This window comes from Nannobrachium achirus (genome assembly GCF_963921795.1).
Source record: "Nannobrachium achirus genome assembly, chromosome: 3".
In the NCBI taxonomy this organism is placed as follows: Eukaryota; Metazoa; Chordata; class Actinopteri; order Myctophiformes; family Myctophidae; genus Nannobrachium; species Nannobrachium achirus.
This window is the reverse complement of record NC_137812.1, coordinates 65,859,482-65,886,088: the sequence shown is the minus strand read 5'-3', so window position 1 is coordinate 65,886,088 and position 26,607 is coordinate 65,859,482. Positions and strand designations below refer to the sequence as shown.

At 43.2% G+C, this 26,607-nt stretch overlaps 2 protein-coding genes across 2 annotated transcripts in view; one reads left to right on the top strand and one right to left on the bottom strand.

Annotated features, from left to right (window-relative positions):
• The window catches only part of shoc2 (SHOC2 leucine rich repeat scaffold protein), a 618,526-nt gene that overhangs the window by 402,925 nt on the left and 188,994 nt on the right, over positions 1-26,607 (bottom strand). The gene's annotated exons all lie outside the window — the stretch shown is intronic.
• Positions 1-26,607, top strand: part of LOC308282401 (ependymin-like) — a gene marked incomplete at both ends in the record, with an annotated part of 63,037 nt that overhangs the window by 35,395 nt on the left and 1,035 nt on the right. Inside the window, one exon of the mRNA XM_080722746.1 lies at positions 24,769-24,952. Coding sequence (XP_080578872.1) covers positions 24,769-24,952 — 184 coding nt within the window. The remainder of the gene's footprint in view (positions 1-24,768; positions 24,953-26,607) is intronic.

Sequence of the window (26,607 nt, the reverse complement as noted above, 5' to 3'; positions counted from 1 at the left end):
CCGTGAAACTTTGCACACACATTCCCACTAGGTCAAGGAACGAATGCCACCCTTTTCACATTGGCCTGTTATAGCGCCACCAGCAGGTTGACTTTTGCACATTTTTGGAAGAAAATCATGCATGAAAATCATGCATGCCGCGTCCGATTGCCGTGAAAGGCTGAAGAAGACTAGCCTGGTTAATAAATCAGACTGCACAACACCACCCCCTGCTTGGTAGTGGTGCCCAAAACGAAGTGTGTGATAAGAGTCTGACGCTTGCAGTCAGGCTAGGCACCCTTTTCACATTGGCCAGCCTATTATAGCGCCACCAGGAGGCCACAATAACCTTCCTGACCTGGCGGAGACGTGCTTGTTTTTTTCTTCCTGGTGTTGGGCAACCTCTGGCCCAACGCCAAATGGAGCAGCTACAGGTTGGATCTAAAACTACAGCATGGAAGACAACTGGCCAGCTCCCAGAGAGGCTGTGCACGAAGCCAATGTCTGGCTGGGAATTGGACAGGTGACGTTACTGTACATGGAGGTACTGTACAGTACCTGCAGTTCAGAGACTAGTCTGTGTTACTGTACATGGAGGTACTGTACCTGCAGTTCAGAGACTAGTCTGTGGCAGTGGGCTTGACTCGAGGAGGTGGGTAGAGGAAAACTACAGAGTCATGTCCTCCCATCAACACGGCACCCCTAGTGAGTCTTTGAGACCATGACACAATTATCCAGTTTCTCAGAAGGTTTTTCCCTATTGTAGTAGCAACAGAGCCGTATGGAGAATATTAAACCAAACAATAGACTTTATTGAAACAAACGGACTGTATTGAAAACAAAAAAGCTGAAAAAGTTTTCAGTGTTGCTCTGGTATACCTTTTGTAAATGTACAGTATAGCAATCTATGGATGCATATTGCATACACGTTTTATCTGTTAAATCTTCACCAATGAGCCTTGTCTTAGAACAGTGTTTCTCAATCTGTGGGGCAGGTCCCCAAATTATTTTGGGGTCCCCAGATGATTAGCTTAATGTGCAACATAGTTTTCTCAATCAACAGTAAACAAACCAACATAAAGTTTAAGTGTATTGAGGGTATCTGCACATTTCTAAAGTGACAATTTAGAGCTCGTTGGGGTGGGGGGGGGGTCTCCAGTTAAAATATTAGATTATTTTGGGGTCACGGCCTGAAAAGGTTGAGAACCACTGTCTTAGAAAAACAAAACGTGATCTGTTGCATAACCTTGTCATGAAATCCTTTTCAAACTTTTCCATTTACAGCACATCTAGGCCATTTCCACTGCACGGGGGTGAAGAGTAGCGTGTGAGCGCGGCCACCTGTGAGTGAGCATGTAGTGTATATAGGGAGGTGTGTGTAACCTTGAAGCCTGCAGAGCGCTCTCAGATCCTCTCTCTACCTGGAAGACTCCACTCTTTCACCATGAACCTCCTGAGTCTCCTGGCCTGCGTCAGCCTGGCGCTGGTGTCAACTGCTGCACAGAAGCCCGTGCCCTGTGGTGAGCTGCAATGTGTTGGACAGAAAAGTAGCTGCTGTATAGTGTGTATTTGTGTTTTTCCAAAACAGTTGAGACCATTTCCGGTAAACTTTTGCCTCTGTCGTGCCAGAGAGTGAAATCTTGAAATGCCCAAAACATAGGGACACCAGGTTGAAAACGGTTTAAGACATGTTTGTGTTTTTAGAACGACCGTATATTTCCAGATTTTTACCTACAGTAGGTGCCAGTTGGGAGTCTGTGTATGAAAAGTATATAAATTAAAGAGAAATGGCTCATATTTACAAAAGTTTGTGACTGAATGATAACTACTGTGCATTCCATTTGGAACACACAGGTGTCCTTTTTTCCATTTCCTGAAAAGTCAAGGTTTTGGACATACAGTTCAATTCAAATGAACTTCATTGGCATGAGAAAACATACATTTACATTGCCAAAGCAAGTGTCAAAATATAATACACTACAGGGTTTTCAGCACCCTACAGCGATGGTAGCCCATACTATTTATTGATATTATACGGCATAGCCTACTGGCAGGTAACCAATCCAAAGGTTTAACAAAACTCAAATCAATCCTGGTTCTGTGGCTTAAGACATCAAAATATGTGATGATACAGTATGTAATAATGTGTTATTCTCCCCAACACAAATTATCACACTAAACACATTTGTTCATATGAGAATTTGGAGTTAAACCTACAGTATATTGGACAATATTTGAGGTTGTCATGGTTTTGAATGATATTACTGATCTTATTCATGAGTAATATGGACTTTGACTTGATATTGCACTGGAATGTTTTGGAAATCAGTGTGTAAACTAATATAGAATAACATTTAGTAAAATAGAAATACTTCAACTCATGCTGAAGAATCTATCTTTTAAAATCATTTAAAATATGATTCTGTCCTCTCTTGTGTCCATAGTGGTGCCACCACTGATGAATGGACACTATGCTATGGTACGTATGATCTTATTGAACATATTCACACATTTCATGTGAGGGTCAAATGGCCACCATGAGAATATGGTCAATTGTATAGATTCCTAATAAGTCACATTTACATACCTTAACACCCTCTCTCTCTCTCTCTCTCTCTCTCTCTCTTTGCCCCCTATAGTCACTTAGCAATGGAGTTATGGCCCAGGGAGCGATTAGCTACGATGCTTTCGGTAAGAGGATTCGTGTCAGAAGCATGGGAATGGCTGGCAACGAGACCTTTGCAGTGGACCAGCTGATGCTCTTCAATAAGGTACTGTGTCATTTCACAGTTTACATACTGCCATACCCATGTCAATGGGTATCAGTGGTATCAGTCAGTCACTTTTATTTACTTGAGTACTGTACTTAAAGGACAACTTTGTTTTTTTACAACAAAGGTTCATATTTTAGATTGTGATTAGAGAAAAGAAAAGATGAGTGTTAAAATGTTTTCATTTACTGCTTTCTATTGTTTTAGCGATTTTAGTATTTTGATTTCAGTGGGTGGGGGCATGCATACAAGTGGCTAAATATGTCTTTTTAGACACAATAAGCCGGCAATGTGTTACTATTTACACCAGCCCCCATAAGTCACATCTGCCCATGAAAGATTGCGGTGCATCTTGGAAATGGGCCTATGGTATCTAAAAATACATATTTAGCCACTTGCATGCATGCCCCGAACCTGCGGCCATGCATGCAAATCAAAATCGTTAAAATCACTAAAACAAGAGTAAATGAAAACATTTTAACACTCATCTTTTCTTTTCTCTAATGACTATCTAAAATATGAACCCTTGTTGTAAAAAAACAACTAAGTTGTCCTTTAAGTACATTTTGGGATATGTGTACTTCCACTGACTTCCACTCAAATACATTTCAAGGAAGGGGAAAGTATATTATGTTATGTATTGTTTTGTAATTACCTCACGTCTCAATTATGACGTTCCATCCTGGTTCAAACTAGGGCATTCACGAATAGTGATTTTTAGTATTAGAATTATTCAACCTCAAAGTATTCTAATAGTCGAATATTCGACAGGACTGGCCAAACTGTCAAATATTAAGTCAGCCAGAGGCGAACATTGTGAAAGCTTGTTTATCTGCTATTTTTTTCTTCTCTGAGGTGGTACTTGGTGTAAAAGGGTTGAGAACCACTGGCTTAGTTCATTTAGAATATTATAACTAAATACAATCTTTGTGACAAAGCATTACAGCATTATTTTCATTCCTCTCACCCTCAGTGCCGTCTGGTTCTGCCTGTTCCTCGCGCTGCTTCTGTTTGAAGTTCATGACACCATGGTGCATCACCTCCTCTCCTCTCCTCTCCTCTCCTCCTCTCCTCACGAGGCACGTTGACCCACGTCTTGTGTCCAAATGTACACAGCGTCGTCTCATGTTGTCCCAAGTTGTTTAAAGAGCAATTGAACAGAGCAATGTGACATCTATATACATCCCTTGACATAGTTTGAAGCAACACTCAACTCATGCGTCTGCTCCCTATGGTCTGCTCCTAGGTAAACAGAGAAGGAGAGAGAACACTTCCTTGTCAGGTGATTGGGGAGAGCCAACCGGCTGCCAGGAGAATGTATCCCATGGGCTGGGGGGCCATGGCTGGCTTGATTGGTGACGTGGTTTGGGTTTTCTAGCGTAGCTGCCATGGCAGCTAGTGTCAATTAAGGGAGATAGGTTTTATTTCACCAGACTCTACCTGGCTCCAGGGGGTTGAGGGGGGCCGCGGCCGCTTCGCGGCCGCAGCCAGAGCACGCAGTCCGGCTTGGGTGCCCTCCGAGACCTCGGTGTCTGAGTCTGGAGCTCTGAGAGAAAAAAAAAAAAAAAAAAAGCCAGCTGCTAAGCTGAGCTGACCTGTGCGTGCGTGCATTCAGTGCAATGTGAATGCATGTGACTAATTGATAGGAAGATAGATAGAGAGATAGATAGATACGTAATAAACATGATTTGGTACAAGCCCAACTAAAAGGAGATCCCAGTAATGTTGTTGGCTTATTTCCACAGGGAAGTCATTCATGAATGAACTAATTATTGATATAGGACTGTCATAGGTATACAGTGTCATTGACAGTACAGTTCACTGGTACAAGGTCAACTAAAAGGAGATCCTAGAAAAGACTAAGCTTATTTCCACAGGAAACCATTGAAGTATCTCATATAACATTGAATGACGGATAGAACAAAGCACTATGCAGGGGAAACAATTTAAAAAATAAAACAATAAAAACAGCCGATCTACAAGGCTGCATATGTGAGCTTGTGGATCAGCTGTTTTGGGCGCCGCCACTGTCGAGGCTGACAAATGAATGATTGCGACCGTCAGGTCGCAGTTACTATCGAAACCTCGACCAGCTGTCTGTATGTCCGTCACACTTTTGCACTGCTCATATCTCTGCAACCTATCTCTGCAACCGCTGGCCGATCCGTGCCAAATTTTGCACAGACAGTCCTTGCCCTCCACCCATCGATTCTCTCCTCCTCTTCTAGCGCCACCATGAGGCGAAACCCATTCTGGACACTACTCCTACAGATTTTGCCCTAAAATCACGCAAATCGCCACGCAGTATATATTAGGGAGTCTTACTGGTTTAATTATTTATTTATCCATGCCAAACGTTGCACACACACACACACACACACACACACACACACACACACACACACACACACACACTCCTTGGCTGTATTTATTTAATTAATTAATGAATGAATTAATTATTTCCCTGTCTGCACCAGGCCGAAAGGACACATTGGCCCCGGCAACTAACTTTCCCCCGACTGCGTAGGCTACTGATTCTTTAAATAATTAATTAATTAATTATGGCCCCGCCCCCTGCACTGGCTGGGCTCACTGGTACAAGGTCAACTAAAAGGAGCTTTATTTATTTCATTAATTATTATTATTATCATATGAGGCCCCTGTCGAGACTGACTATTTATTTATTTATTTATTCATTTATTCATTCATTCATTCATTCATTCATTCATTCATTCATTCATTCATTCATTTATTTATTTATTTATTTATTTCCCTCCCGACTATGTTTCCTTCCATCCATCCATCCATCCATCCATCCATCCATCCATCTTCAACCGCTTATCCGGAATCGGGTCTCCGCCCCCCCCCCAGGCGTCTGCCTATCGGCTAAATAAATAAATAAATAAATAAATATATATAAACAAATAGCGTACATCTTTCTTCCTTCCTTCCTTCCTTCCTTCCTTCCTTCCTTCCTTCCTTCCTTCCTTCCTTCAATAAATAAATAAATAAATAAATAAATAAATAATTAATAGCGTGCAACCTTTCTTTCCTTCCTTCCTTCCTTCCTTCCTTCCTTCAATAAATAAATAAATAAATAAATAAATAATTAAATAGCGTGCAACCTTTCTTTCTTTCTTTCTTTCTTTCTTTCTTTCTTTCTTTCTTTCTTTCTTTCTTTCTTTCTTTCTTTCTTTCTTTCTTTCTTTCTTTCTTTCTTTCTTTCTTTCTTTCTTTCTTTCTTTCTTTCTTCCTTCCTTCCTTCCTTCCTTCCTTCCTAAATAAATAAATAAATAAATAAATAAATAAATAAATAAATAAATAAATAAATAAATAAATAAATAGCGGTCCCCGAGGGTGTCATCGCGTGCGGGGCGGCGAGCCTGATTATCATGTATATGAGGCTGCATTAATTATGCTAATGAGGTTGGGGGCGTGGTCTGCATCAATTATGTAAATGAGACTGCACAACATGCATTTGACGCGCGCTTCTTGTTGCTAATTACACGCAAATGCAGGGGGGCGGGGCTAATTAGCCTAATTATTCAAATTGGGGGCGTGGTCTGCATCAATTATGTAAATGAGGTTGGGGCGTGGTCTGCATCAATTATGTAAATGAGACTGCACAACTTGCATTTGTTGCTAATTACACGCAAATGCAGGGGTGCGGGGCTAATTAGCCTAATTATTCAAATTGGGGGCGTGGTCAGCATCAATTATGTAAATGAGGCCGCATGACAAGCGTTCTCGTCACCGCGCTGACGTGTAAATACAAGGGGTGGAGTCAAACTTAATGAGTGGGAGGAGTCTAACGTAATGAGTGGGCGTGGTTTCAACAAGAGGAGGAGTCTAACTTAATGAGTGGGCATAACGTAATGATCTACAAGCTCACAACGAGTCGCATCACGACTCGTATGTAAATGAAGGGGAGGAGCTTAGACGACATATGCAAATTGGGGGCGGGGCATGTTTTAGAAATACGTGTGGGCATGGTGCGCATACATTATGCTCGCATACATTATGCTAATGAGGTCGTTAAGGCAGGTTTCGCAGCGCGTAAAAAAAGCAGACGACCGTATGTAAATGAAGGGGAGGAGCTTAGTGGACGTATGCAAATTGGGGGCGGGGCATGGTTTGGAAATGCGTGTGGGTGTGGTTCGCATAAATTATGCTAATGAGGCTGTGAAGTGGCCTTTCCCAGCGCGTAAAAAATGCAGACGACCGTGTGTAAATGAAGGGGAGGAGCTTAGACGACATATGCAAATTGGGGGCGGGGCAGGTTTTGGAAATACGTGTGGGCGTGGTGCGCATACATTATGCTCGCATACATTATGCTAATGAGGTCGTTAAGGCAGGTTTCGCAGCGCGTAAAAAAAGCAGACGACCGTATGTAAATGAAGGGGAGGAGCTTCGTGGACATATGCAAATTGGGGGCGGGGCGTGGTTTGGAAATGCGTGTGGGCGTGGTGCGCATACATTATGCTCGCATACATTATGCTAATGAGGGCGTTAAGGTAGGTTTCCCAGCGCGTAAAAAAAGCAGACGACCGTATGTAAATGAAGGGGAGGAGTTTAGTCGACTTAAAAAAATTGGGGGCGGGGCATGGTTTGGAAATGCGTGTGGGTGTGGTCCGCATAAATTATGCTAATGAGGCTGTTAAGTGGCGTTTCCCAGCGCGTAAAAAATGCAGGCGACCGTATGTAAATGAAGGGGAGGAGCTTAGTCGACATATGCAAATTGGGGGCGGGGCGTGGTTTGGAAATGCGTGTGGGCGTGGTGCGCATACATTATGCTCGCATACATTATGCTAATGAGGGCGTTAAGGTAGGTTTCCCAGCGCGTAAAAAAAGCAGACGACCGTATGTAAATGAAGGGGAGGAGTTTAGTCGACTTAAAAAAATTGGGGGCGGGGCATGGTTTGGAAATGCGTGTGGGTGTGGTCCGCATAAATTATGCTAATGAGGCTGTTAAGTGGCGTTTCCCAGCGCGTAAAAAATGCAGGCGACCGTATGTAAATGAAGGGGAGGAGCTTAGTCGACATATGCAAATTGGGGGCGGGGCGTGGTTTGGAAATGCGTGTGGGCGTGGTGCGCATACATTATGCTCGCATACATTATGCTAATGAGGGCGTTAAGGTAGGTTTCCCAGCGCGTAAAAAAAGCAGACGACCGTATGTAAATGAAGGGGAGGAGTTTAGTCGACTTAAAAAAATTGGGGGCGGGGCATGGTTTGGAAATGCGTGTGGGTGTGGTCCGCATAAATTATGCTAATGAGGCTGTTAAGTGGCGTTTCCCAGCGCGTAAAAAATGCAGGCGACCGTATGTAAATGAAGGGGAGGAGCTTAGTCGACATATGCAAATTGGGGGCGGGGCGTGGTTTGGAAATGCGTGTGGGCGTGGTGCGCATACATTATGCTCGCATACATTATGCTAATGAGGGCGTTAAGGTAGGTTTCCCAGCGCGTAAAAAAAGCAGACGACCGTATGTAAATGAAGGGGAGGAGTTTAGTCGACTTAAAAAAATTGGGGGCGGGGCATGGTTTGGAAATGCGTGTGGGTGTGGTCCGCATAAATTATGCTAATGAGGCTGTTAAGTGGCGTTTCCCAGCGCGTAAAAAATGCAGGCGACCGTATGTAAATGAAGGGGAGGAGCTTAGTCGACATATGCAAATTGGGGGCGGGGCGTGGTTTGGAAATGCGTGTGGGCGTGGTGCGCATACATTATGCTCGCATACATTATGCTAATGAGGGCGTTAAGGTAGGTTTCCCAGCGCGTAAAAAAAGCAGACGACCGTATGTAAATGAAGGGGAGGAGTTTAGTCGACTTAAAAAAATTGGGGGCGGGGCATGGTTTGGAAATGCGTGTGGGTGTGGTCCGCATAAATTATGCTAATGAGGCTGTTAAGTGGCGTTTCCCAGCGCGTAAAAAATGCAGGCGACCGTATGTAAATGAAGGGGAGGAGCTTAGTCGACATATGCAAATTGGGGGCGGGGCGTGGTTTGGAAATGCGTGTGGGCGTGGTGCGCATACATTATGCTCGCATACATTATGCTAATGAGGGCGTTAAGGTAGGTTTCCCAGCGCGTAAAAAAAGCAGACGACCGTATGTAAATGAAGGGGAGGAGTTTAGTCGACTTAAAAAAATTGGGGGCGGGGCATGGTTTGGAAATGCGTGTGGGTGTGGTCCGCATAAATTATGCTAATGAGGCTGTTAAGTGGCGTTTCCCAGCGCGTAAAAAATGCAGGCGACCGTATGTAAATGAAGGGGAGGAGCTTAGTCGACATATGCAAATTGGGGGCGGGGCGTGGTTTGGAAATGCGTGTGGGCGTGGTGCGCATACATTATGCTCGCATACATTATGCTAATGAGGGCGTTAAGGTAGGTTTCCCAGCGCGTAAAAAAAGCAGACGACCGTATGTAAATGAAGGGGAGGAGTTTAGTCGACATATGCAAATTGGGGGGCGGGGCATGGTTTGGAAATGTGTGTGGGTGTGGTCCGCATAAATTATGCTAATGAGGCTGTTAAGTGGCGTTTCCCAGTGCGTAAAAAATGCAGGCGGCCGTATGTAAATGAAGGGGAGGAGCTTAGTCGACATATGCAAATTGGGGGCGGGGCATGGTTTGGAAATGCGTGTGGGTGTGGTTCGCATACATTATGCTTGCATACATAATGCTAATGAGGGCGTTAAGGTGTGTTTCCCAGCGCGTAAAAAATGCAGACGGCCGTATGTAAATGAAGGGGAGGAGCTTAGTCGACATATGCAAATTTGGGGCGGGGCGTGGTTTGGAAATGCGTGTGGGCGTGGTGCGCATACATTATGCTCGCATACATTATGCTAATGAGGGCGTTAAGGTGGTTTCCCAGCGCGTAAAAAATGCAGACGACCGTATGTTAATGAAGGGGAGGGGCTTAGTCGATGTATGCAAAAAAGTTTCGTCACCAACGCACGCACGCACGCGCGCATGCACGCACGCACGCACGCACGCACGCACGCACGCACGCACGCACGCACGCACGCACGCACGCACGCACGCACACACACACACACACACACTTTAACCTTTTATTTATGTCCACACAAAGGAGATGCATACAAGGACGTGTTGATCCATGAGGACACGTCTGGCACCTGTAGCTGTTAGCAGGTGACTGTGACCAGCAGGTGGCTGTTGCCCTGACCTGGATGAGGGGGTCTGTTATAAAGTCCTCTGAGACCCTCACAGTCCCAGAGTCAGACCCCACCCATTGTAGGGACACTCCAGTACGGACACAGAGGTCATTAAGGTCTGGCCAATCTGACCAGACCCCGAAACCAGCAGAACGGGTGTCCAGTTTCCTGTTTGGTTTCCTCCTGAACCCAAGGAAATGGGGCTCTGAATCCCTGGCCAATGGGACCTTACGCCTCCTCAGGTCCAGGAACAGGGAGGATGGAGCCAGCTCCCTAACATCCTTGTCATCGTTATTCAGCATTTTTAGAAGGTGGGAAATCCGCATGCTGGTGTAGATCCATTCCACGTTTGGCAGGCCTAACCCTCCCTCCAGGGACATGCTGGGCCCCTGATTCAGCCCGGGAAAAAGAGTTGGAGAGGCCCTCATTGCGCGCCCTCTATAGCGCTGCTGCTACTCAAAGATTTGCCGTTTCAGATCATGACAAGTGACAAGCCAGTGGGCCAATTACTGTACATGAGTTATATTTCGTCGTTGTCAGGTGGAAACCTTGTATGTCCAAAACCGTTTGTTTTGTATTTATCATTTTAAAAATGATTTAAACTAGTGAAAACAGCCGATATACAAGCACACAACGCCTCGCGGTGTGTGCTTGTAGATCTGCTGTTTTCACTACTTTTGTGCAACGGCCTTGTATGGTGAAGCAGGGCTTTGCTTTGCGAAAGAGATACGAGGTTTCTGCCCGACAGTGACGATTTACTTTGTTGGCCGCCCAGCCCCCAAAATGGAACGAAGGCCGACATTTTATTTTGATTTTTTTCCTAATGGCCAGCCTGGACCGGCCGGGAACGAACCGGCCGTTCGGGAGTTGTCCCGCTTTTCCCAATGGCCAGCACGTCCCTGCCTCCCTCCCACTGTGGATGAAATATAATGTCACGGGTACTATGTGTATTGAGGCCAAACCATTTACGCACCAGGCTAACTGTGTTGTCGTTCATCTCACACAGTACCTTTTGTTGTATGTGGACATTGGAGAACAGGTGTTGGACTTTGGAGAGCGCCACCTGTCTGACAGCCTCCAACTTCATGGACAATGGCAGTGGACACCTGTCAATCAGGTCCAGCCTATAGCTGTGTATTCAGACAGGATGTTGTTAGCCTGCTCTTTCCATTCACCTGCGATGTTAACTTTATGTCCTAAATAGTTGTATGTCTCGTGAAGAGAGTACACACGTATGGGTTCCGATGCTATTGTAAATGCTGGGGGTGAGTCTGTTTTTGAATGATATACCACCGGCTCCCTCCACTCCTCCTCTCATACAAAACGGCACATTTTGTGTTCTTCACCTCTAGGCCTGACCATTCTAAAAAATGATCTGTCCTGGCGAGCATATATTTAATAGTACTCTCCTCCATAGAGACTAACACAATATCATCGGCATACCCCTGTACAGGGTTGTGGGAGATTACACCATGGGGGGCACACTGACACATCCACTTAATCCATTGGTTAGTAGCAATTATGAAATTAACCGTACTCCAAGGGCAGCCAGTTGTAATGCCTATATCTGCAGAGGTAGTGTTGGTTGAGTAAGTTGTTTTCCACAGATTACTTGGACACACGCACGCACACGCACGCACGCACGCACGCGCACACACACACGCACACGCACGCACACACACACACACACACACACACACACACACACACACACACACACACACAAATATCACTAAATAGCAATTGAAGTTTGTGATCTAGGATTTTGTCTAGGATTCTCATGTGACTGTACTGTAGATTATTTTTCTTCTTCTTCTTCCCAATCTCCATTTTCTTTGCTTGTCTTTCAGTCCTGTACATGTCCAAGTGCTGACTTCACTGACCTGGCAGAGATAGTCTCCAGGATAGAGCCAATCACAAGCTTTGTAACTGCAGACGGTGAGGTTCATTTCACTATGGCACACTTTCCTTCGTGTTAGATGCAACGCCTAAAGCTCAATTTATACAACGTCATGCTTGAAACAATAAATCCTTTAATCCCTAGTGTCCCTGTTATCCCTAGTGTCCCATTATGACGTGGGCACGTCATAATGGCCAAAGGAACGTTCTACAGTAATAGGCGAACATTCTGTGAAAATGGTAGCTCCGCAAGCTCACAATGGGTCTCAACACGATGTGTTGTGAGCTCATACATTGGCTGTTTTTGGCGAGGAGATTTGGTATAGAGGGGGAAAAGGATGGGGCCAAGTATTGACTGGGGAGACTCAGGTCAACCAATATAATTAATATAATAACCGGCAGTGGCTCAGAGGTAGAGAAACCGTCTTTGAACACGGAGGGTTCCCGAAGGGTTCCCAGTTCGATCCCGGGCTCCCCCAGAGTTGGCGTCGAAGAGTCCTTGAGCAAGACTCTGAACCCCTGGTTGCTCCCGGTGAGCAGGTTGGTGCCTTGCATGGTTTCCTCCGCAGTCGGTGTATGACTGTGTGTGTGAATGGGTTCCCCAATAGGCGGCCCGCGGGCCATGTCTGGCCCACACCAACCCCAGTAATAATGGTGGTATAAGAGCAGCAACAACACTAGTATATCGTCATTGTTGGGTGGAAACCTCGTATCTCAAAATGTGTACGTTCTTTCACAAAGTAAAGCCCTGCTTCATCATACGAGGCCGTCGCACAAAAGTAGTGAAAACAGCAGATCTACAAGCACACAACGCCTCGCGGCGTTGTGTGCTTGTAGATCGGCTGTTTTCACTAGTTCAAATCATTTTTAAAATGATAAATTCAAAACAAATGGTTTTGGACATACAAGATTTTCACCCGACAACGACGATATCTGAACTGTCACTGGAGTAGCGGGAACACCACCGTCGCCCCCTGCAATGTTGTGGCCCTCGGCTTGGTACCCTAGACATAATTCGGCCCTTGGGGAAAACTAATCGGGGAACCCTGGGTGAATGTAATGCTTTCTATGTAAAGCGCCTTGGATAAAGGCGTGATATAAATGCACCATTTACCATTGACGAGGTGGTTAAACGTCTCCATGCTCTCCATGCAGCCGAGGAGTCTGACTGCCTGACGGAGTACGAGGAGGACGGCATGGACACGGTGAGGGAGGAGGACGGGGAGGAGGAGGAGGACGATGGAGAAGACCCTGAGGACCACTCCCCTGTAGAATGGGGCCACAATGGAGTCTTCCAGACGGTGAGCACAAACGGGACTCCCCTTTTTTGCAGGTCTTTCAGTCCGAGTGTATCAAAAAAGCACCTCGCTTAGGGGCGCCCGCTGGCCTACTGGTCCAGGCGCATGCCACATAGGCATGGATGCCTGGCGGCGGCGCCGGTTTGATTCCTGATCTGGATGACCTTTGCCGCGTGTCACTCCCCATCTCTCCCCCCATTTTCTGTCAGTCTACTGTCCTATCAAATAAAGGCATAAAAAAGCCCCAAAAAAGCATCTCGGTTAAGGCAGCGGAAGCTTGTAATTGGCTGCGCGGAAAATCGGGGGGGCGAAGATTTACTATTTTGGTTCGACCTCCCGTTGATCCGACCACCTAAACCTAACTTTAAAGGAGTAGTTCACCCTCAAAATGTCTTTTTTTCTATTAATTACTCATGCCATGGAGACTTGAGTTCAATAATATTTTTTTGTATTTGTCGCATTCCTAAGCCAATAATTTGATTATAGCAAATTTACCCCCACTGATCCCGGATGGGGACCCAAATGCATTTAGGTCGTTCTGTTTTTGAACACACACACACACACACACACACACACACACACACACACACACACACAGTATGTACTGTAGGTAGCTGAGGATTAATATTTGTGTGATTCCTGTAGGATGAAGAGAAGTCTGTGCGCCAACGGAGAGGAACCACCGGGGAAAGCTGCTCTGAGGTCTCTGACTGCTGACAGAGGGAGACAGAGGAGGAGTGAGACGGAGAAGGTTTGGTACCTCCGCAGCCGAAACTCCGGAAGCCTCTTTGTCTCAAAGGAATCACCCTCCATCCTTCCCTTGATGAACACAAAAAGCTTTACCTTTTGGAAGCTTTACCCTTTTTGAGCGCACACCAAGCTGGCTGACAACAGTACAGTGACTTTTACCCTCAGCCATTTGACTTCTATAGTCAAAACACTGAGGTGACACCTGATTTGTACATTGTTGCACGCCGGTTGCCGCACACCGAAAATGGCCGATCTGCTAGCTCACAACGCGCCGCACTGCGAGTCATTGCAAGCTTGCAGATTGGCTATTTTCTGGTGAGCCACACGCCGCGTAACCGCGTACGACGCAGGTGAAATATAGCCTGTGTTTGGAGGCTGGCTATTATTCCTCCTTCTCTCATGACTTCTACACGAGACTACCCCATAGCCAATAGACTCTTCTACACGAGACTACCCCATAATAGCCAATAAACTCTTCTACATGAGACTATCCCATAGCCAATAGACTCCTCTACACAAGACTATCCCATAGCCAATAGATTCTTCTACACAAGACTACCCCATAGCCAATAAACTCTTCTACACGAGACTACCCCATAGCCAATAAACTCTTCTACACAAGACTACCCCATAGCCAATAAACTCTTCTACACAAGACTACCCCATAGCCAATAGACTCTTCTACACAAGACTACCCCATAGCCAATAAACCCTTCTACACAAGACTACTCCATAACCAATAAACTCTTAAACACAAGACTACTCCATAGCCAATGAACTCTTCTACACGAGACTACCCCATAGCCAATACACTCTTTCCTGAGCTGTGTACATAAACGAAAGGGAATCTTTTAAGAGATCAACACAAAAAGAAAAGTAAGATGGATATTTTGGTTCAAGACTCTGAGTCACTCGGTAATCCGTTGTATGCCCAATGAATGAACACAGAAGACAGCCTGCATGTCTGATCTGTCTGTCTGTCTGTTTGAATGTATGTCTAATGTCTGTGTTGAACTCTTAATTAATGAAAGGTTTTACATGGTCCGTGTGTGTGTGTGTGTGTGTGTGTGTGTGTGTGTGTGTGTGTGTGTGTGTGTGTGTGTGTGTGTGTGTGTGTGTGTGTGTGTGTGTGTGTGTGTGTGTGTGTGTGTGTGTGTGTGTGTGTGTCAAGAGAAGGAGGCGGTGGATGTATATTTAGTATTCATGAGATCTAGAAATTGTTTAGATGGCACGGAGTGAGCTTGTAGAGCTGCCATTTCCGAAACATTTTTTGAATGATGTTGAACTTTAAACGTTTCACGTTTAATAACTTGAGACCGAGTTTGGTTTGACGTAGACAGTTATGTAGGGAAAGATATGGGGGATGAGTAGATTTTGCGACTATGATTGAATCTAACGGGATGAGAGTAGGCTGCGATTTGGAAAGAATTAAAAGAAAAAGAATAAATGAGGGTTGGCTTGGGTGTAGAGGAAAAGGCAAGAGGTTGAAAGGCAGAGTGAAAACAGAAGGAAAAAAAGATGTGAAATGAAGATGGCGGTTTTAATTGGGTTTCCAAATCCATGTACTGTAGAGTGACTTAGACGTTGGTAGATACGTTTTGAACAGACAAAGGAAGGTGAGCCTGGGCAAAGAAGAACAGTAGGGAAGAGCAAATGGAATATTTGATGACTGACTGAATGTGGCTTGTGAAAGTTTGTGAAAGTCTTGTTTCAACTTTTTATTTATATATATATTTTGGCTTGAGATCCAAGCGGATGAAGATGATGCCTTTTCAACCTGAGTTTGAGCCACACACGTTAAACAATGAGACACCACCGGATTGGACCACTGCAGAAACACTGTTGGATTGGACCTGTTATGGTACACCACTCCATTGGGGTGTTTTCTTTTCTTTTTCCTGTGTTATCACAGTAATATCTCAATCTAATACAGCAGTGGTTCTCAACCTTTTCAGGCCGCGACCCCCAAAATAATCATATAGGAACTAGGGAACCCCCACCCTGACGAGCACTAAGAGTTGAGGCATAACATTTTGTATAACACGGTTCTATTGTGAAAAATAGCCGATCTAGATGTAGTTCGGCTATTTTCAAAATTTCTGCCTCCAATATTTGACAATTTGGCCAATGTTTAATTTGTCATTTTAGAGGTATTACAAAGTCCTTAAATTGTCACTTTAGAAATGTGTATATACCCTGTGCATATACCCTCAAAATAATTTGGGGGGTCCCGACCCACAGGCTGAGAACCACTGTAATACAGTACATCATCGCTGTCAGTCAGAAACCTCTTATCTCCATATTATTATTATTATTATTATATATTTTTTGTAATTTATTGCCACAAAAAGCATCAAAAGTAGCAGATCTGCTCACTCCTTGACTGTGTTTCGAGCTTGTAGACCTGCAACTTTTGCTATCCTGAAAAGTAACAATTTTGGACGTATGAGGTTTCCACCTGACAGAGACGATATTATTGTTGGTGGAAACCTTGCATGTCCAGAACTGTTGCTTTTTGCTTGACGCTCTTGTACGACAGTTACGATATTATTCTTGCATGGATTCACAGTGTACACTGGGTTCCTACATGGTAGTGGGCGAAGTATACGCAAAGTGACTCATTGTATTGTCACCATCAGCATTCAGTAAACCTTCCCAAACTGGTTAATACATTAAGGAAGGAAAAGGGATTACATTTTGAACAATATGTAGGAGCCTTGTGTACTGTACGTGACTTCAAGTGGGAACAGTTTACAGTATTTTCATGGAGCCCTCCATCGATTCATGTTGTCTTGGTCGGGTGGAAACCTTGCATGTCCAAAACAGTTACTTCTCCGGGAAATGCAAAATCATCGGTGTCTCGATTCCATCCCTAAACGAAGAGCAGTCACTCGCAGCCAGACATCAAATTCCTGGATAGCTGAATGTGCGAAACATAGAGATCAGACGCAGATTGGCTTGCCAGATTAAAGCCCCACATACAAACATAACCACTCTCAACCTGCTGGCCTCCATAGTTTTTTCAAAAAGAACAGTGAAAATAGCCGATCTATATATGTTTATATTAGCCTTGTAAACCGGCCTCTTTCGGAAAGCATTCTGGATTACGGAAGTGGTTTACTAGGCTACGCTTGTATATTGGCTGGCTATTTTCTGCGCTACATTTGTGCGAGCACAGTTATACAACAAAGTAAGACGGAGCATAACAAGTTGGGTTAGCGGCTTATATATTGTAATACAAGGTTTCTTTTCTGTGTGGAGTTGGCATGTTCTCCCCGTGTCTCCTAGGGTAGGTACCCTCACAAAAAAACATGCAGTAATCCTGGTCTCTACACTACACTACCTCCCCCTGGCCAGCCGGGTGGAGGGGAAAGGAACTGGTTGGAATAACGTGTTCCTTCCACGCGCTACGTCCAACCGTGGAAACTCCTCCAAACTCCCCCCTGTCAGGTGAAAAGAATCGACTTGGACTCCTCATGAATAGAAGGAAGCATGAGGTCAGTCCGTTGTCTCCCCAGGTTGGCAGAGGGAGTGTAGCAACCAGGATCTTATTAGACAATTGACACCGGGTGAAAAATGGTTTAATATGGTGTAATACAAGGTTTCTTCCTGACAGTGGCGATGTAGAACTTGTGTAGAATTTCTTAACATCATTACAGTATCATAACACAATGTTAATACTAGCATATGTATATTTGTTGAGTTATTTGTTGATTATTTGCTGCACATCAAGGGAACCCACGGTTGTGTTCCCTCCTAAAAATCCATTCACATGGTATGGATGGTTGCCAGTTCTACGTTTTTGTTTCTTTATTTATTGATTGATGTAAACTACTGCCTTTTTTTTTTCCTTCGTTTTTTTAAGATGGCTACTTTTTTAACACTGGGGGGGAAAGATCCAATTGACAATTTGAATATACGTAACGACCTGGAATCATTCTTCTATTGATTAGCCTTGCTTTAGCTATTTTGCACTGAAAAGAGCAGGGGTCTTCAACAGGGGGTCCGGGACCCCTAGGGGGTCCTCAGAGTTACTACAGAGGATCCTCCAAATCTTTGAGTGATAGAAACCTTTTTTATATTAACCACTTGAACCCTAGCGTCCATATTCTGAGGACTTTAGCCAAAAATAGCAGATCTACAAGCTCACAAGGCCTCGCGCTGCGAGGCGTTGTGAGCTTGTAGATCGGCTATTGTTGGCAAAGAGCTTTGGTGTAGAGAGGAAAAAGAGCAGACTAAGTACAGAGTGAAAGGTGAAGTTTATTAAGTATTGACGGTTCAAGTGGTTAAATATCTGAAAACACACATTGACATGAATCCAAAATACACTGATGATTGTGCTGTCAAACGATGAAACAACAGTATATGGAATCTATGAAAAGGTTGTGGGGGTCCCTGCTTCGTCTCTCTCTCTCAACTAAGGGGTCCTTGGCCTGGAGACGTTGAAGACCCCTGGAAAAGAGTATTTAAAAATAATTCCTTGCTTGAATAATGGGATGTGTTGGTTTATTTAGTGTCCGCCTTGCGATGCCAATGATGACATACGATGTAATGTTCAACTTCAGACTTCATAAGACTAGCAATTAAACATGCATACTGAATAATAAATATAAATTATAATGTGTGTGTCATGTTGCTTTTTTGCTGAGCCCTCTTTGAAGATTTTCATAATTTCATGCTGCATTTTTGTCTGCGTAGCGGCCCTCGCATCTAGTTGTTTAAGGTCTCCCACTTTTTTTTTTCTTTTTTTTTTGCAGAAATCCGCAAATGGCCGTTCTCATTGAAAAGAATTGTCAGAATTTGCTCTCATAGGTAGAATTAAACTGCCCTTACAGAATAGGGATGGGACAATACGCGATATTATTGTTTATCGTGATTAAAAATACTCACGATAATAGTATAGTGAAGATATATATATTTTTGGAGCTGTGTGAAGCACAGGCTCCCTATACGTGGCCGTGTGGGTCTGTCTGTCTGTCTGTGTGTGTGTATGTAGCCTGAACTTCCTAAACTTCGGCACGCCACTAGTCCCACAGTTTTGCCACCACACACTCGCGCCATATGTCAAATCGACCGGCTTACTCGGGAATCGTGGGCTATTACTTTTCTAAGAGAAAGGTTCTATAGTTTAATTGATATTAATGTATTAGTGAATTAATTTTCCCCATTGACTTATAATGGGAATTGCAAAAACTCACATTCAATTATTTGTCTCTCGCAAACCATAGGGGCTAGAGTTTCAAGACTTGGAGAGGAGGTTCATAATGATTTCAAGGATTAAATAAAAAATAATTTTGTCATTTGGCCGCATGGTGGCGCCATAACACCCCACTTTACGTTTTGGCCTGTAACTCTTGAACCGTAGGTCGGAAAATTAAAATTATTTTTTCCCTGGATTCCTTGGGTCATGACGCATCTCCCCATATAGGCCACGCCCATTTATAGATAGATTTTCGCGCCATGATAGATTTTCCGCCATCTTGAATTTTCTCCAAAACACACTTTTTGCTCCTTTTCCTACATATTTTCTTCAAATGTCACAAAAATCGGTACACATGATCCACACACACACACACACACACACACACACACACACACACAGCTCCACTTCACACGGGTGTGATTTTTTAATTTTATTTGCCGAGCTGCATATGCGGTACCACTTAAACCCTCTATAATAGACCGTATGTCAAATCCCGCCCCATTCTGCCCTGTTACTATGGTGGTACAAATGACCCTGGGCAGATTGTTTTTATAGTGGCAGTGAATGGGGGGAGAGGGTATTTTCATTGCCTCATTATTGCAATTTAAAGTACCAAAGGAAAAACATCTAGGTGATATTAATAAAAAGGGAAGACAAAGGTACAGTAGTTACATTGCAAAACAGGGGGTTTCCCCCGAAAATATATGTTTTAATTTGTTTAATCCCAGTGGGACAGAATCACCATTGCAGATTATTTTATAGTGGAAGTGGATGGGGGAAAAAGATTGTTCATAGCCTCATTACAGCTATATAAAGTACCAAAAAAAACACATCTACGTGATATTAATAAAAAGGGAAGAAAAAAGTACAGTAGTTACTAGTTACATAGCAAAACAGTAGTTTTCCCCCGAAGATATATGTTTTAATTAGTTTAATCCTCTGGATCAGACAGTGGAGATAAATAGAAAGAGAAAGCGCAGTGCATTTTGGGTAGGAAAATGACAGCCAGCCTATAGTTCTAGTCACATAATAGGCTGGCTTTCGTAATTCTGCCCATTTAAAATATATGTACCTAATCAAAACTCTTAGTTACATTGATAAGGTCCATGTGAACTAGTTTGTTGAAGCTTATTCATTATAATGAGCGAAATCGCTATTACCTCGCACCGCCGTACTGCACGCTCGCCGTGCCGCGCAGTGCGGATCGTTGTTGAAAGCCTGAAGCAACATTCTCTCACTGCACAACTCCACCCCCGATAGCAAAAAGTGAATGATTTTTTCTGGTTGGCCAGTCAGGGAGTCTCAGGGACCAATCAGAAGGCTGACAAACGGTCTATTGGTAAAAGGTACTTATAATATTATACGTACTTGATACAGTCTTTTTTTCACTCTCTATCAAATGTCTTTGCCAAAAAATTGCCGATCTACAAGCTCACAACGCGTCGCAACGTTATTTTTTGGCAAATGTTCAGCCCCAGGATAATGGATTTTGATTATCGCGATAATATTGTAAATTGCGATTTTTCTTTTGTCACAATAATTGTGATAATGACATTTTCATATCGTCCCATCCCTACTACAGAACTAATATTCTACCTATGAGAGTGGATTCTACCAATGCATTTCAATGGGAATGGCGTGGTTTGATGGTCTTGCACGTCTCCTTTTCCCCTCTCTGTCCTATCGGGTGAGTCGAAGGCGGAAGGGTCCTGAAAGATAGGTCCGTTTTGAACAAAATGCCTCAAATCATAAAACGCAGGTTGCGCTCTCCGTGAAACTTTGCACACACATTCCCACTAGGTCAAGGAACGAATGCCACCCTTTTCACATTGGCCTGTTATAGCGCCACCAGCAGGTTGACTTTTGCAAAACACATTTTTGGAAGAAAATCATGCATGCCGCGTCCGATTGCCGTGAAAGGCTGAAGAAGACTAGCCTGGTTAATAAATCAGACTGCACAACACCACCCCCTGTTGGTAGTGGTGCCCAAATCGAAGTGTGTGATAAGAGTCTGACGCTTGCAGTCAGGCTAGGCACCCTTTTCACATTGGCCAGCCTATTATAGCGCCACCAGGAGGCCACAATAACCTTCCTGACCTGGCGGAGACGTGCTTGTTTTTTTCTTCCTGGTGTTGGGCAACCTCTGGCCCAACGCCAAATGGAGCAGCTACAGGTTGGATCTAAAACTACAGCATGGAAGACAACTGGCCAGCTCCCAGAGAGGCTGTTCATAAAGCAATGTCTGGCTGGGAATTGGACAGGTGACGTTACTGTACATGGAGGTACTGTACAGTACCTGCAGTTCAGAGACTAGTCTGTGGCAGTGGGCTTGACTCGAGGAGGTGGGTAGAGGAAAACTACAGAGTCATGTCCTCCCATCAACACGGCACCCCTAGTGAGTCTTTGAGACCATGACACAATTATCCAGTTTCTCAGAAGGTTTTTCCCTATTGTAGTAGCAACAGAGCCGTATGGAGAATATTAAACCAAACAATAGACTTTATTGAAACAAACGGACTGTATTGAAAACAAAAAAGCTGAAAAAGTTTTCAGTGTTGCTCTGGTATACCTTTTGTAAATGTACAGTATAGCAATCTATGGATGCATATTGCATACACGTTTTATCTGTTAAATCTTCACCAATGAGCCTTGTCTTAGAACAGTGTTTCTCAATCTGTGGGGCAGGTCCCCAAATTATTTTGGGGTCCCCAGATGATTAGCTTAATGTGCAACATAGTTTTCTCAATCAACAGTAAACAAACCAACATAAAGTTTAAGTGTATTGAGGGTATCTGCACATTTCTAAAGTGACAATTTAGAGCTCGTTGGGGTGGGGGGGGGGTCTCCAGTTAAAATATGATTATTTTGGGGTCACGGCCTGAAAAGGTTGAGAACCACTGTCTTAGAAAACAAAACGTGATCTGTTGCATAACCTTGTCATGAAATCCTTTTCAAACTTTTCCATTTACAGCACATCTAGGCCATTTCCACTGCACGGGGGTGAAGAGTAGCGTGTGAGCGCGGCCACCTGTGAGTGAGCATGTAGTGTATATAGGGAGGTGTGTGTAACCTTGAAGCCTGCAGAGCGCTCTCAGATCCTCTCTCTACCTGGAAGACTCCACTCTTTCACCATGAACCTCTTGAGTCTCCTGGCCTGCGTCAGCCTGGCGCTGGTGTCAACTGCTGCACAGAAGCCCGTGCCCTGTGGTGAGCTGCAATGTGTTGGACAGAAAAGTAGCTGCTGTATAGTGTGTATTTGTGTTTTTCCAAAACAGTTGAGACCATTTCCAGTAAACTTTTGCCTCTGTCGTGCCAGAGAGTGAAATCGTGAAATGCCCAAAATAGGGACAACAGGTTGAAAACAGTTTAAGACATGTTTGTGTTTTTAGAACGACCGTATATTTCCAGATGTTTACCTACAGTAGGGGCCAGTTGGGAGTCTGTGTATGAAAAGTATATAAATGAAAGAGAAATGGCTCATATTTACAAAAGTTTGTGACTGAATGATAACTACTGTGCATTCCATTTGGAACACACAGGTGTCCTTTTTTCCATTTCCTGAAAAGTCAAGGTTTTGGACATACAGTTCAATTCAAAGGAGCTTTATTGGCATGAGAAAACATACATTTACATTGCCATTGCAAGTGTCAAAATATAATACACTACCACCCTACAGCGATGGTAGCCCATACTATTTATTGATATTATACGGCATAGCCTACTGGCAGGTAACCAATCCAAAGGTTTAACAAAACTCAAATCAATCCTGGTTCTGTGGCTTAAGACATCAAAAATATGTGATGATACAGTATGTAATAATGTGTTATTCTCCCCACCACAAATTATCACACTAAACACATTTGTTCATATGAGAATTTGGAGTTAAACCTACAGTATATTGGACAATATTTGAGGTGGTCATGGTTTTGAATGATATTACTGATCTTATTCATGAGTAATATGGACTTTGACTTGATATTGCACTGGAATGTTTTGGAAATCAGTGTGTAAACTAATATAGAATAACATTTAGTAAAATAGAAATACTTCGACTCATGCTGAAGAATATATCTTTTAAAATCATTTAAAATATGATTCTGTCCTCTCTTGTGTCCATAGTGGTGCCACCACTGATGAATGGACACTATGCTATGGTACGTATGATCTTATTGAACATATTCACACATTTCATGTGAGGGTCAAATGGCCACCATGAGAATATGGTCAATTGTATAGATTCAAAATAAAGTTACATTTAGATTCCTTAACACCCTCTCTCTCTCTCTTTGCCCCCTATAGTCACTTAGCAACGGAGTTATGGGCCAGGGAGCGATTAGCTACGACGCTTTCCGTAAGAGGATTCGTGTCAGAAGCATGGGAATGGCTGGCAACGAGACCTTTGCAGTGGACCAGCTGATGCTCTTCAATAAGGTACTGTGTCATTTCACAGTTTACATACTGCCATACCCATGTCAATGGGTATCAGTGGTATCAGTCAGTCACTTTTATTTACTTGAGTACTGTACTTAAAGGACAACTTTGTTTTTTTACAACAAAGGTTCATATTTTAGATTGTGATTAGAGAAAAGAAAAGATGAGTGTTAAAATGTTTTCATTTACTGCTTTCTATTGTTTTAGCGATTTTAGTATTTTGATTTCAGTGGGTGGGGGCATGCATACAAGTGGGTAAATATGACATTTTAGACACAATAAGCCGGCAATGTGTTACTATTTACACCAGCCCCCATAAGTCACATCTGCCCATGAAAGATTGCGGTGCATCTTGGAAATGGGCCTATGGTATCTAAAAATACATATTTAGCCACTTGCATGCATGCCCCGAACCTGGGGCCATGCATGCAAATCAAAATCGTTAAAATCACTAAAACAAGAGTAAATGAAAACATTTTAACACTCATCTTTTCTTTTCTCTAATGACTATCTAAAATATGAACCCTTGTTGTAAAAAAACAACTAAGTTGTCCTTTAAGTACATTTTGGGATATGTGTACTTCCACTGACTTCCACTCAAATACATTTCAAGGAAGGGGAAAGTATATTATGTTATGTATTGTTTTGTAATTACCTCACGTCTCAATTATGACGTTCCATCCTGGTTCAAACTAGGGCATTCACGAATAGTGATTTTTAGTATTAGAATTATTCAACCTCAAAGTATTCTAATAGTCGAATATTCGACAGGACTGGCCAAACTGTCAAATATTAAGTCAGCCAGAGGCGAACATTGTGAAAATAGCCGATCTACATGCTCACAACGCCTCACGTTGCGAGGCGTTTTTTCACTATATTTTTACAATATTTATCTGCGGAACCGAGTCACATTAAATGTAATACCTACAATTCCAAGTGCTTGTCAGGGTGGGGATCCCCTGTTCAAATATGTTTATTTTGGGTGTCACAGCCTAAAAAGGTTTGAGAACCCCTGGTATAGAGCATTAACAAATTCATCCACCAGGGCGGGCATTGACAACAAAAAAGGCGAATATTCGACTTCAGTGAACAACGTCGAATAGTGACTTTGATATTCGAATATTTGAATATTTGTTGAATGCCCTAGTTCAAACTAATATTCTCTCTCTCTCTCTCTCTCTCTCTCTCTCTCTCTTCTCTCTCTCTCTCTCTCTCTCTCTCTCTCTCTCTCTCTCTCTCTCTCTCTCTCTGTAAATCCCCTAACAGAAAGTCTACTATGAGGTCGACTGGTCTAAATTCTCCTGCAAGAAGAAGCCTCTGGATGCCACCTTCAACCCCATGCAGGTTCCTGAGGATGCTCAGCTGATGGGTCAGGTGGTCATAGGCTCCTCCTCCAGCTTTGGAATGGGAGTGCTGGTCAACACCTGGTATGGATCGCTGCCCCAAAATGGTAAATGCGAATATACGTATATTAGAATTAGGGCTGTCAGGATTATGACATTTTACATCAAATAATTGCGATTAACGATTTAACTGTGTTTTTGTTGTCGACAATTTCAGTTTGGCTTGTAGGCTCAGAAGTTGCACATGGCAGATACATAACCTAAATATTTTTTATACTATATTTATATTTAAAAAAGAACGTTGATAGTGGAAATATGCATCGCATCGCAAAATGTTGTGAGCTTGACAGATCTGCTATTTCCACTATTTTTGAAACATTTTGAAAATATATGAAATTTTCAACATGGAAATGATTATGACGATTATATCAAATAATTGTGGTTATGTCAAATTATTGTGATTATGTCAAATAATTTTTTGACAACTTTTCACTTTACTTGAGTATTTCCAATTTTCAACACTTTTACTTCTACTCCATTACATCTCAGAGGCAAATATTGTACTTTTACTCCGCTATAATTCTTTGAAAACTTTAGTTACTAGTTACTTTGAAGATTTTGATTGATGTCATCAATATTAAGCCCATATCCAACAGGACTTCATATGGGAATGCCCATCTGTGTGGCTGCAGACAGGGATCTCCATATATGGGCAATTTGGGCATACAAGGGATTGTATGTATGATGTCAGATGTCATAGACGTCATAGGACTTTCACTTAACGAATAACTGAGTAAGCAAGCATGTTTGGGTTCTCACAGCATATCTCCATAGACAGTACATGGATCTCCATATATGGGTACCAGGGGTCTCCATATATGGGTAACTGGTCCGATATGCATCACTGGCCAGATGGCCAAGACATGGCGCGACCTTTCCCTTTAGGGTGAAGTTGCTTGTCGCCCTTAGGCGCCTTAATTACCGGTAACTGGGTCTGTGTGTTATATTGTCACAAACCTCGTATCTCCAAGTTTCACATTTGTAATTTATTTTGTAAAGTAAAGCCCTGCTTCATCATAGAAGGCTGTCTCACAAAACTAGTGAAAATAGCAGATCTACAAGCACACAAGATCAGCTGTTTTCACTAGTTTAAATCATTTTTAAAATGATAAATACAATACTGGCTTTCAAGCAGTTTCAAGGGGCACACTTGACCCTTCTCAGGGGCACACCAAAGGTCCCCAGGCACAGTGGTTGAGAATCAGATATACATCACTGGCCAGATGGCCAAGACATGGCGCGTTGCTTGTTGCCCTTAAGCGTCTTACTGGTAATAACTACCGGTAGCTAGGTCTGTGTGTTATGTGCTGCAATCACTCTGACTCAGATGGTCTCATTTTGTCCCATGTCTCATTAGGGCATTCACGAATAGTGATTTTTTGTAATCGAATTATTCAACCTCAAAGTATTCGAATAGTCGAATATTCGACAGGACTGGCCGAACTGTCAAATATTAAGTAAGCAAGAGGCGAACATTGTGAAAATAGCAGATCTACATGCTCACAACGCCTCGCGCTGCGAGGCGTTGTGAGCATGTAGATCTGCTATTTTCACAATATTTATCTGCGGAACCGAGTCACATTAAATGTAATACCTACAATTCCAAGTGCTTGTCAGGGTGGGGGTCCTCAGTTCAGCCTAAAAAGTTTTGAGAACCCCTAAGAGCATTAACAAATTCATCCACCAGGGGCATTGACAACTC